The 12,287-nt window shown below is 54.3% G+C and overlaps 1 protein-coding gene across 3 annotated transcripts in view; it reads left to right on the top strand.

Moving 5' to 3' along the window:
• Positions 1–12,287, top strand: part of NEURL1 (neuralized E3 ubiquitin protein ligase 1) — an 85,411-nt gene that overhangs the window by 46,799 nt on the left and 26,325 nt on the right. Inside the window, exon 1 of one of the 3 annotated variants that reach the window (XM_014829112.3) lies at positions 486–645. The exons of 1 other annotated variant lie outside the window; for it this stretch is intronic. In XM_014829112.3, coding sequence (XP_014684598.1) covers positions 612–645 — 34 coding nt within the window. In that variant the 5' untranslated portion in view covers positions 486–611. Of the gene's footprint in view, positions 1–485; positions 646–2,463; positions 2,525–12,287 lie in introns of those variants that run through there. One more of the 3 variants, XM_070483812.1, reaches the window with a different exon arrangement.

Here is a 12,287-nt window from a genome sequence, read left to right as displayed (position 1 = left end):
CGGGCAGGGACAAGGTCTGTTTTGCTCACCATGGTATCCTCATTGCCTTGCCCAGTGTCCGCATGTTGTAGGTGCGTGATGGCATGTAAAGGGCTGAAGGCGCGGGTGAATGGTGAGGTTGTGTGTGTGTGTGTGTGTGTGTCTGTGATGAGGGGTGTGATGGGGAATGTGCATATGTGCTTGTGTGTGTGTGTGTTCATGTGTCTGCTCCGGCTGGGGCATCTCCAGCGCTTTCTGGAGCTTGGCTATTTCAGGAAGCCTCTAGTCTCCTCCTCCTTATGTAAATAAACATGACAGATCCCATCGCCTGTACCAGCGCGGGGAGGTGGGGGAGGCTCCGGGAGTGGGTGGGAGCTGGGAGGCAGCAGTGAGCAGGGCCAGAGGGGTGTGCGTGTGTGTGTGTGTGTGCGTGTGTGGCCGGCCTCGCGGGCTGGCGGCCGTGTGCGGGAGGGAGTGCGTGGGGGCACGGGAGGGGTGGGCTCGGCCCTGCCATGCCGGCTGCCGGCCGCGGGGGAGGAGGGGGGGCAGGAGGAGGGGAGCTGGCGGCCAGGGCGGCTCCGTGACGAGGCCAGCCGGCTAAACGGAGGTGGCTGTACTGCCCGCTGCCCGTGATGGGGGGACAGATCACCCGGAGCACCCTCCACGGTAAGGCCCCAGCTGATGACTGGGGGGGTCCGCCCATCCCCAGCCTGGGGACCACCTGGGGAGGCTGGGGCCAGGAGCACTGGGGCTGAGGGTATGGTCAGCCCCCTGCCTCTTCACTCCTTGGTGGGTTCCAGGACCATGGGAGGGGGCGCCTTTGGGTGGGGGAAAGCAGTGGGCCTGGGAAAAGCAGGAAAGGGGGCTTTCCCTGGCAGCTGGCGAGGTCAGGCAGCTGAGACTCCCCGCAAAGTCCCCTTGTCCTCTTACCTCCCCAGGGTGCTGACCAGCCCCTAAGTAGGATGTGAGGTCCGTACCCTCCTCTCCTAGAACTAAGGAAAATCACAGTTAGACAGCTGGGGCAGGGGGGGGGACCTGTTTGTGAGTCCTGGAATGCAGGCCATGGAGGTCAGCGCTGTGTTCCATGATGGAGCCGTGGAGAGATGTGCGGGCACACATGTGTGTGCATGAGGATGTGTGCACGTCTGTGCTCATGAGTGTGCATTGGAGGTATCTGTGGGTGTGTACCTGTGCCAGTCTGTGCTTAAGCACGTGGGTAAGCAAGTGACAGCCCCCTACATTGCCTTACCTCTGTGGTTCTCAAAATATGCACTCTGCTGGGGAGGCCAGTGAACTTCTGACCCCTGGGGTTCACGTCCACAGACCAGACCGACAGGCAGGCAGGTGAAGGGGTGGAAGGGAGGAGCACCAGCTGGCTCCCTACTTGCAGTCTCCTGCATGCCCGACTCCTGTGCCCTCATCTGCCTGGCTTGAGCACTGTGGTCTTAGGAGTAACATGGATGATGTGACACCAGACCCACAAGGGGAAACCTTCCCAGGGACTTGCTTTGTCATCGCTGGGCCCTGGGAGCTGGGGTTCCTGTACAAACTGGCTGGCTCTAGAACAGTCTGGGCTGACCTTGCGGAGTCCCTGCCACACTCCCCTGTGGCCCCTCCTCCCCCCTCGGACGGGGTATTAGGAGATGGGGCAGCCTCCATCTGCTGGGTCCAGTGGGCACTGGCACTCTGGGAGAGGCCAAAGAAGGAAGGAAGGTGATGGCAGGAGTGAGTGGGAAGCTGTGGCCAGGACTGGTGACCAAGTGGCTTCCCCCTTCTAGGTGCTGGACTTTGAGAGAGTAATTTCTAATTAAAAAAGAAAAAGGCATGGAAGGAGACATGGGAAAAGCAAGTCATTGGCTCTCTTAAAAGGAAATGAATTTTGTCCTGGGCCTGGAGGGATAAGTGACAGATGGAAGGCCCTGAAGACACATAATCCGGAGCTGGCCAGGGGCAGTGCCAGTGGCCTGGGCCTTGGCCTGAGACTCGGGCTGGGCTGACCTGGGCCTGGCCCTGCCCGTCTGTGGGACGGGAGCTCCTCTCAGGGCTCATTGGCCCCAGCGGGGCCTGTTGGCAGAGGGTCTGGGCCAACTGGCATTTTCCACTGGAGTCAGACTTGGGCAAGCCTGTGGCCTGGGAAGGACTTAGAGGCCTTCAGAACAGGCTCAGGACGCAGCACACTGTCCCCCAGCTGTGTGGGAGCACAGACTTCAGAGGGGAGGGAGGACCCCGAGACCACCCGAGATGGTAGGTGGTCGTCAAAAGCTCATGCTCTGGAGTAGGTAGACGTGCGTTACAGCGAGTGTCTTCCTGAGCCTCGGTTTTCTCATCTGTCAGTGGGGCTAATAATAGTACCCTCCTCATAGGATTATTGTGAGGGTTACACAAGACAATGTGAGCAAGGACTTAACATGCGCAAAAGCAAAAGGGCTTAGAAAGGCATTCTGAGGCCAGGGTCATATTCCCTCCCTTCCCCCGTGGGACAGGAGGATAACTTGGGGTATGCTGGGAACTCTAGGAGTTGGGCGTCCAGGCTGGGTGGCCACTGGTGAGTGCTAATTAAAAGTCTCATCTGCCTTGATGCCCACCCGCTTGCCAGGACCACCCTACTCAGGCTGGGCCCTTGCTAAGCGGTCTGGCCCCGCCTCAGCCTACCATCAACATGAGCCGGAGATGGGGGTGGGGGTTGTGGAGAGGGGGTATTTCCCTGTACCCACAGAGCACCTTAGCCAGAACCCCTGGGTGCATGTCCTCACGTGTCCTCACCCATGTCCACACCTACGTGTGCCCACACCTGTGCACGGGCTGCCCTGGTGGCTCTGGTTTCACCTCCTCCTGGGCGGTGAGTTGGGGGAAGTGAGAGATGCAGGGGGGTTCCTTCTTCCCACGGGCGCGCTCAGCCCACCGCCTGACTCCCTAAGACGTAGTTACATAGTTCTTGATGTTATTTTCACTGTGGGCTGGTTCAAGCTGAAGATTTTAGATGGCTTGGTGACGGTGAGAGGTGAAGGGAAAGTGACAGAGTAACCCGAGACTGTGTGTGTGTGGAGTTTATCTAGTGTGTTTGTGGACATGTTCTGGCTGTCTGTGTTTCTGGTGTCTACAGATTGTGTATTTGTGTTTGATGTGTATGTGTATCTATCTGTGTAATGTTCAGGGGATTTCGTGTTGTTGTGTCTGCGTTTCCATGTGTGAGCAGCCACGTTTGTGGTACTCTGCCTGTGACATGTCCTTGTTATTCTGCAGATGTCACTGTTTCTGCACGAGTTGTGTGTGTGTGTTTGAGAGTGTGTTTGTGTGTGTGTGAGTGTGTGTGTGTGTGTGTGGTAGGGCTGGTGGTGACGAGTCAGGCTCCTCTGGGACCAGCCTGGCAGGGGACCCATGGGAGAAATTAATTACCATTTGGAAAATGATTTCGGCAGTTACATGCTTGATCTCTTTCATCGGGCAGATTTCCAGAGCTGTTCCCAGTCTTGAGGGCAGGATGGGGGTGGGGAGAGCACGGAGGGAGGCAGCGGCAATACTGAGATGCCTCCCCTCCCCTTCCCTCCCCTGCCCTCCCCTTCCTTCTGCTTCCTCCTGTGCCTCCTTCACCACTCCCCCCAGGGAAGGATGGACCCGTTGCTGAGGGGTTGATGTGCCGATGACACACACAAATGCACCCAGATGTACATGGCCACATCTAGGTTGGTCTCTGGATGCTGGGGTGCAGGGGGCCGAGAGATTGGTTCCCACCATGTCCTTTCACAGAGGGGATGCTGTGGCCCAGAAAGGGAAATGTCCGGCTGAGGTCACATAGCTGGTGGCTCAGAGGGGAAGCCAGGTCTTGTTCCTTCCACAGCTGACCCCCCACTTCTCCTCCTTGGGTTCCTTAATTCTCAAACATACAGCACGGAAAGGGTATCAAGGGGCCTTCTGAGACCCGGGATTAGCTCAGAGGGAGCCGTCTGTCTCCTGGCAGCAGCTCTGGAGGCTTAGGCCGAGGTGAGCTCACCAGAGTGGGCAGGTGCGTGTGTGAACATATGTGTGCACATGCACACACACCCCACTCGTGCTGTGGGCTCTGGGAGGGTGTGGATCAGGTGGATCCATCTCCGTATTAACCCGTCTTAACCCAGCCCAGTGCCTGGCACACAATGGGCACTAGCAGACGCTTGGTCAGTGAGCGAGAGGGAATAGTGTGGGGTACAGGCCCTGGCTGCTGGACCACGTGACATTGGAGCTGCAGGTGGCGTGAGGGGGCAGGTGGGATGCGGCTGTCAGAGACGGCTTCAGATGTGCAGCCTGAGCTGGGCAATAAAGCCAGACGAGGCTGGAGAGGAAGGGTAAGGTGGGCCGTGTTCTTGGTGAGAGTTCGAATCCTGTTCCACTTTTACTGGCTGTGTGACTTTGGGTCAGTCCCTTCATCTGAGTCTGAGTCTCAGTGTCCACTTCTGAAGGTGGGGATGGTAAGATTTACGCTGAAGGGCTGTAGAAAGGATTAGGTGAACTAATGGGCAAAAAGGGCCACCCACCTGCTGCATAGTAAGCTCTCTGTTGGTGGATGTACCTCTGTGAAGGTTTCCACGGAGGCTCCTCCAGGCTGTGGGTGCTCACGAGTGCATACACACACACGTGCCTGGCTGTCTCTAAGGACCCAGATTGCATCTTCTGCCTCTTCCAGCCTTGGTAGGCCCCTGGGACAGAATATTCCCTGGGTGCTTGTGTTCGCCATTAGACATACCCACTGGCTGTGTGTGTACACGCACCCACACACGAGTGAGTGTGGATTTGTGTAAGGGGAACTAAGGGCGATGGTCTGCATGGTGTGTGGACTTATGTGACTGAGCCACGCTCCCCCTCATTCTCTCAGGCCTGGCAGGTTTGGGGGAGGCACTGGGAAGACAGGGACAGGGAGCGGAACCCGGAATAGTTAGCATCTGGAATCCCCTTCTGGTCCCCTCCCAGCAGTGAGGATGTTGGGAGGCACAGCTGCATGCACATCTGGCAGCTGGACATGTCAGAGACTGGGATGTCGCCGAGTGAATGAGCAGGAGGCTCAGGGTGAAGATGAACTTGGCTACGAAGGTGCGATGCTGCCCACTCCCTGCCACTCTCCTTCGCCTCCTCATTGTCATGAATTCCTTCAGTCTTCCAGGGAGCAGCAGGGCCTCTGGATGCCTAGCCTGGCGCCCTGGAGGAGACGATAGGGTGCTAATCATGCAGCAAAGGTGTACATACATGGGGGCTGCAGCGGTCATGGAGAAACTGACTAGGGTGGGAAGGAGGGTTCATGGAGGGGAGGCGGGGCTGAGCATGCTGGCCAGCTAGCTGGGGCTCCCTGAGGACGGCTGCACAGCGAGACAGATCTGAGTTCAGAGCCCAGTGCTGCCCCTTACCAGCTATGTGACCTTGGGCAAGTTATTACCTCTCACAGCCTCTGCTTCCTTATCAATAAAATGGGACTAATTGATACTGTATTGCTGCATAACATATCTATTGCTATATAACAAATTACCCCAAAAGTTAGTGGCTTAAAACAACGAACATTTGACTATCCCACAGTTTCTGTGGGTCAGGAATCTTGACACGGTTTAGGGAGGTGCCCCCAGCTTAATGTCTCTCGGGAGGCTGCAGTCAAGTTGTTGGCCGGGGCTGTGGTCTCCTCGGAAGGCTTGCCTGGAGAGGGGTCCATATCCCAGCTTACTCACATAGTTATGGGCAGTCTTTGGTCCCTTACCACTCGGCTTCCCCATGGGGCTACCTCACAACATGGCGGCCGGCTCCCCACGGAGGGAGAGACCCAAGGGAGGCGAGAGAGAGTAACTAAGATGGAGGTCAAAGGTTTTCTATAACCCGGTCTAGGGAGTGACATCCCATTACTTCAGCCGTGTTCACTGCGTTAGAAGCCAGTTGCTAGGTTCACTTCACACGGAAGGGGAGGGGATTATGAAAGCGATGACTGTCGGGAGGTGGATGTGGGATCACTGGGGCCATGTTAGAGGCTGCTTCCCATGCACACCTACCCTGCCGGGATTGGGAGGGTGAGATGAGCTTGTTTATGGACGGCATCAGGTGCAGTATCTGACACACAGGAAAGAATCAGCTCTCATGACTTTCCTTTTCTCCTTTTTCCTGCAGGCAAGTAGGGAGTTATTGAAGGTTCTTGAGCAGGCAGGGCTGTAGTCAGGCAAGTGTTGTGGGATCTTGGTGCTGAGCAGTAAGGGAAGCTGTCCCTTTAGTCTCTTTTTCTCTAATTTCTCCCCAGGATACCAGACAGGGCAAGGCACAAAGTGGGTGCTCCCTGGACATTTGCCAATTGATCCGGGGTCTGAAGAATTGAGTGGTGGCCATTCCTTCAGCTTTGACTGAGCACCTGCTGTTGCTCTGAGCTAGGCCCTGGGGAAACAGCAGTAAAAAAAGACAACAGTCTCTGCCCTCAGGAGGCTCACAGTGCCTCTGGGAGACAGACACCCATAACCCTGCAGACTTTCCTAGCTGGAAAGCAGTGTCCAGAAGACAGAAAATGATCTGAGTGACTCTTTTCTCAGTTCTCCCAAGGATGGCACATAACCAGACCCTTCTGGGTATAGAGAAGACAAGGCAGGGCGTTGCATACAGTGGATGCCCCAGGGCATTTGGGCTTAATTCTGTGGAGGAATCAGAGTTGAGAAAGGCTGCTTGGGTGCTGGATGCTCTGTTAGGGGCGGCTGGGGTCCCTGAAGGTCCATAGCAGGGCCCCTAATATGGTCTGGGGCCAGAGAGACTTCTGGGAGAAAGTGAGCTTTAAAATCAAGGTCCGAAGGATTGGTGAGAGAAAGGCAGGTAGGTAGGTGGGAAGGAGGAAGGAAAGGTTCCCAGGAGAGAAATGGGCTTGGGCCAAGCTTGGAGGCAAGAGCCAGGTGAGGGGGGTGGGCCCCATTAAGAAACCCGGAGATGTTCACATCTGCCCAGTTTTACAATCATCTCTCACCCAAGCCCCCTCCCCATCTGCTCTCCCACCCTTCCAGCTCACTCCCAAAGTCTTCTGCCCAGTGAGAGCCCTATTCAGTGAATGCTTATAAGCTAGTCCAAATCAGGGCCACCTGGCAATCTGGGATTAGGGCGTTTGGGATAAGATAAAGCAGAAGTGGCCGGCCTCCCACTGGGCTGAAATGAGCTGATCATTTCCTATGGCAGTGGCGGTTGCTTTTATAAGAAAAAATAAGACCTTATGTTGGGATCAGGTGTTAAAGTTTGCAGAATTCTTTCACATCTGTGAACTCATTGGGTCCTCACAACAACCTGGAGAAGTGGGCAGGGCAGCTATGATGACTCTGTTTTATGGAGAAAGCAAGCAGGGTTCAGAGAGGTGAAGCGATTTGCCCCAAGTCACACAACAAATCTGTGGCATGGCCAGGGTTTGAGGCCAGGGCCTCCTGCCTCCAGTGCCCATGCTCTTTGCCCCGTCCCATTGTCCAGAAAGGGAGACAAGCCTCCCTCATAGGGGATGCAAAGGATCATGCCAGCACTGGTATTCAGGGCCGTGGGTTCAGAAGGAGGTGATCTTGAACACAGTGGGATTCAGCTGGGCCTTGACACATGGGTGGGATTTGGAGAGGCGCAGGTGGGGCAGGGCGAGAAGATACGTGGGGCAGGGGCAACAGCTTGAGCAAAGGGGTGGAGAGTACAGATGGATGTCAATAGCAATAATTATTAGTAGTATTGTTATATAATTATTAATAACTATTAACTATCAATATAATTATTAACAACTATTATATGTAACAATTCTTCTTCTTCTGGCAACCACTTACTGAGTTAGTTTTACATGCCTCATCTCATTTAATCCTCACAAGAGTCCCATGAAGAAGGTCTGTGTGACCCTATTTTACGGATGAGAACACTGAGCCTCCTGGAGGTCTCACAGTTCGTGACGGAGCTGTGGGTTTGGAGGCAGCGGGCTGGGTTCAGATCTGGGCTCTTTACTCTGGCTGGGTGACCTTGGCGAGGACCTGTCTCATCGTGGCATTGGGGGCATAATGAAGACACTGCCTGTTAAGCCACACAGAGGTTGGTCATTGTCATTAGTGTTGGTCTCTCCCTGTCTCTCCTGGGCAGCCCAGCTGAGCCCTGCCCGGGCATCTGGGGCTCTGCCAGCATGGTTCTGGGGCAGTGGGGAGCTCACTCAAGAGGCTACATTGTGCCCGGGCCTCTCTCACTGGGATCCCATCAAGAGGCAGGAATGCGGTCCAGAGCTGGCTGAGGGTCACGGGAGGGCTGGGCAGGCTTGTGTCTGGCAGCTCATAAATGCCCAGGAGGAATGGGCTGTGGGGGAGTTTCCATTTTGTCAGCAGCAGCCTCGCCTGAGTGAGGTGCCCCCACTGTGGCTCCCGAGAAGCTCGTAAAACTGTCACTAAGTGGGGCGGGGGCTCCCTAGGAGCTCTGCGGTGAGCCAGATGGGGCTCCACCCAGGAGCGTTGGCCACTGGGGGAGCAGTTGTGCAGTGCGCAGGCCCAGCATCTTGAGGCCCTTTGATGTGGCCGCTCCCTCAGCTGGGACTGGCCGGCACCTCCTCCACACAGTCTTTTCCCACTATGCCTGCCATCTTGGACTCATGGGGAAAATGAGCTCTAGTATTAGATGCTGAGTAGGGTAAAGGACTCTGGACATGGCATTGGAAGATCAGGGTTCAGGTTCCAGCCCTGCCACTTAATTACTGTGTGACCTCAGCAAGTTGGTTAACCAGTTTGAATCGCAACTCATCTATAGAATGGGGACCTTAAGGGGTCATGGTGTACATCAAAGTGCAGTAAGGGAACCCTTTTGGATGGTATGGGGAAGAAGCCCTGCCCCCAGCTGCCCTCTGGCACTTTGTATCAGAGTTGTACTCAGGATTAATTCATTTTGCCTTTCTCCTTCCTCCTCCTAGATAGTAATGTCAGCTGAGATGGAAGAGGGAGACAGCAGAAACAGGGACAGCAAGGGGTGGGGCGGTGGTGCTCACCCAGGTCCGGGCTGCCATGTTGGACACTCTGAGGGCATCATTCCTATTGTAGTCCTTGAAAATGGCACCCCCGGAGGTGTGCAGCACAGAAGCCTATGTGGCTATACAGGGTGGTCCTGGCCTTTGTTCCAGAAGTGATGAGGCGGGGCCTAGGAACATGGCAACAGGAGGCCAGGAGCGGGCAGGGCCCAGGGATATTTATTTCTGAGGTGGGATTGGCAGGTTGGGTGTGGAATGCTCCAAGACTCCACTGGGACCTGGGGGGCACGGTGGGGCTGGTGGGTTACTGTCAGGACTTCAGCTGGGGCCTGCTAAGTGGCAAGTGACGGTGGTCCGTGGGCAGGAGATGCTCGGCGAGCCAGAGAGGGTTTTCAAGTCATCCCTACAAAGGTGGCTTGGTGGGTGTTGAGCACGCAGCATGCTTGAGATACAGAGATGGGGCTGAGGACAGTGCCCAGGCAGCCCCTGCATCCAGGGCTGTCCTCACAGCCTCGGAGACCTCACTGTGGGCCCGGGGAGGCAGCATGCGACCTTGCAGGCCCCGGGATCCATGAAGGTGCTTCGCAGCTCCCAGAGTGCTCTCCTCGTACCCAGAGCGGGCAGGGAACAGCACCCCTGCCTCACAGGTGTGGAAGGAACTTAAGGCTGAGAGCGGCAGGCAGACCAAGCCTTGGGGTCTCCTGTAAGGTGGTCCAAACACTGCGGTGGGGTGATGGGGGCCGTGGTGGTCAGGATTCCAGCCTGCCTCTCCTCCATCTTAAGGAAGGTCTGGTTTGTAATTGTTGTTGCTTTTGACATATAATTTATAGACAATAAAATTCATCCTTTTTAAGTATATAATTTAGTGACTTTTGACAAATGCCTAAGTTGTGTAACTACTACCACAATTAAGATATAGAACATTTCTGTCACCATAGAAACGTCCTTTGTGCTGCTGCATAGTCACCTCTCTTCCTGTCCCCAAACTCCGATACCCACTGATCTTTCTACCTCTATCATTTTGCTTTTTCCGGAATGTTGTACAGATGGAGTCAGACCGCATGTGGCCTTTCGAGTCTGGTCTCTTTCACTTAGCCTGCTTTTGAGGTTCCTTCTCGTTGTATCACAGCTCCGTTCATTTTTATTGCTGAGTAGTATTCATTGTGGCGATGTACCACGTTTTCTTTGTCTATTCACCCGCTGAAGGACATTCGAGGCGTTTCCAGTTTTTGGTTATTATGAATAAAGCTGCCGTACCTTTGTGTCCAGGTCATTGTGTGGGTGTGTTTTCATTTCTCTTGGGTCACTGCCCACGAGTGTGACTGCTGAGTTGCATGGTAGCTGTTTAACTTTATAAGAAACTGCCAAGCCATTTCCCACATTGGCTGCACCGTGCTGCATCCTATCAGCCATGTCTCAGGGCAGTGCATGAAAACGTGGTGTGCAGCCAGACCTGATGACCTAGGGGTTAAAGTTCGGCGCTCCCACCACTTCAGCAGCCCAGGTTCCTTTCCTGGTCATGGAACCACTCCCCCCATCTGTCACTTGCCATGCTGTGGTGGCGGCTCACATAGAAGAACTAGAAGGACTTACAACTGGGATATACAACCAGGCACTGGGGCTCTGGGGAAAGGAAAAAAAAAAGAGAGGAAGATTGGCAACAGATGTTAGCTCAGGGCCAGTCCTTCCCTGCCCAAACCAACCAACCCATGGTGTGTATTTCTGTGTTTTGGTGGCATCCACACAGGTGTGATGACAGCAGCATACTAGAATGCCACGTCTCCCCCAGCATGCTCCAAGAGATGCCTTGACGTGGTACATGGATGAACATTTTTTCCATATTTTACAGTTTTGACCATATTTTAATGTGTGTTTAAAAAAAATGCATCCAGCACACCAAACCTGTGCTTTCTTGGCTGTTAATGCTTAATGGTTAAAACACAGGCCCTACAGTCAGATTGCCTGGGTTTGGCTCCTAGAGCCCCTTCCTGTGGCTGTGTGACCTTGGGCAAGCCCCTCAGTCTCTCTGAGGCTCAGATTCATCATCAGTAAAATGGGCTGGGAATGTCCCTCCCTCCCTCCTAAGTTTGCTGTGAGGGTGAGACCAGTAAGTGTGTGTAGAACTTCCAGTGCAGAGCCTGGCCCGTGTTAGCTCTTGATGAATGGCCGCCATTGTTATTAGGTGTACGGCCTGTGTGTGCTGGGCGTGTGTTTATGTGTACTGTTTTGTGCATCCGTGTGTAGGTGAATACATGCCTGTGCACACAGTTCATATGTAAATGTGGGCTTCCTGGTCTAAGGGAGAGTCTCTCTCCCACCATGTCTCCTAGCGTCTGGGTTACCTTCATGTGCTCACAGGTGTATGTGTATGCCTTTTTGAGGCCACACATCCGGGTGCACATCGTGCCCCCAGGGAACAGGGTTCCCACATCCCCTGTTCTCCATCGGTCCTGCTGGCAGCCAGCGTGGTTGGGCCTGTGCTGCCCTTGCCCACCCAACACCCTCCCTGTGGAAGGGAGGCCCTGGGGAATGGTGCTTCCAGGGCCTGGCTCTTTGGTCCCTCAGCGTCTCCACCATATTTGCCCAGAGCCAGTGTTTTCTGGACCTTTACCCGGGGCCCTAGGACCCCGGCCGGGATGGATGGGAAGAAGAGGAAGCTTTTTTGAAGGAAGCTGAGGCCCTGCAGTTGGTCCTTGGGTTCTGAGTGGAGGCTGGGGAGGCCTCTCCTAGAAGAGGCTCTAAGCAGCTGCTGGGCACAGCACGCTTAAAATACTGCTTTATTGAGGGATAGTTGACATACACCAAACCACACATGTTTAAAGTGTGTAACTGGATGGCTTTTGTCATTTGTGTACACCCATGAAACCATCACCACCGTCAAGATAGGAAACACATCCATCACCCCAAATGCTCCCTTGTGCTCCTTAGTAATTCCTCCCTCCCTCCTGCCACCGTCCTCAGGTGACTGCCAATCTCTCATTATCACTGTAGCTTAGTGTGCATTTCCTAGAATTGATATAGTGGGACAGTGTGGAGGGAGAGGAAGGCTTTGAAAGGAAGGGAGGCCCTGCAGTTACTCCATGGATCATGTATGTTTTATTTAAAGCTGCCTTCTTTCACTCTGCATACTTATTTTGACATTTATCCATGTTGCTGCTCATATCAGTAGTTCTTGTCTTTTTCACTGCTGAGTAGTATTCCATTGTATAGCTGTACCCTGTTATCCATTCACCCAGCAGGTATTTTTTTCCTTTATGCTTTCATTTCTACATATGTACACATCCCTAAACAATGTGTAATGTTACCTTTCACCAGCAGGTATTTTTTTAAAACCAAGAGTCAAGCTGTGTCTTAGGCTGGCCTGAGC

The sequence above is a fragment of the Equus asinus genome, chromosome 2 (genome assembly GCF_041296235.1).
Source record: "Equus asinus isolate D_3611 breed Donkey chromosome 2, EquAss-T2T_v2, whole genome shotgun sequence".
NCBI lineage: Eukaryota > Metazoa > Chordata > Mammalia > Perissodactyla > Equidae > Equus > Equus asinus.
The sequence above is the reverse complement of the archived record's forward strand: the minus strand, read 5'-3'. Positions and strand labels throughout refer to the sequence as shown.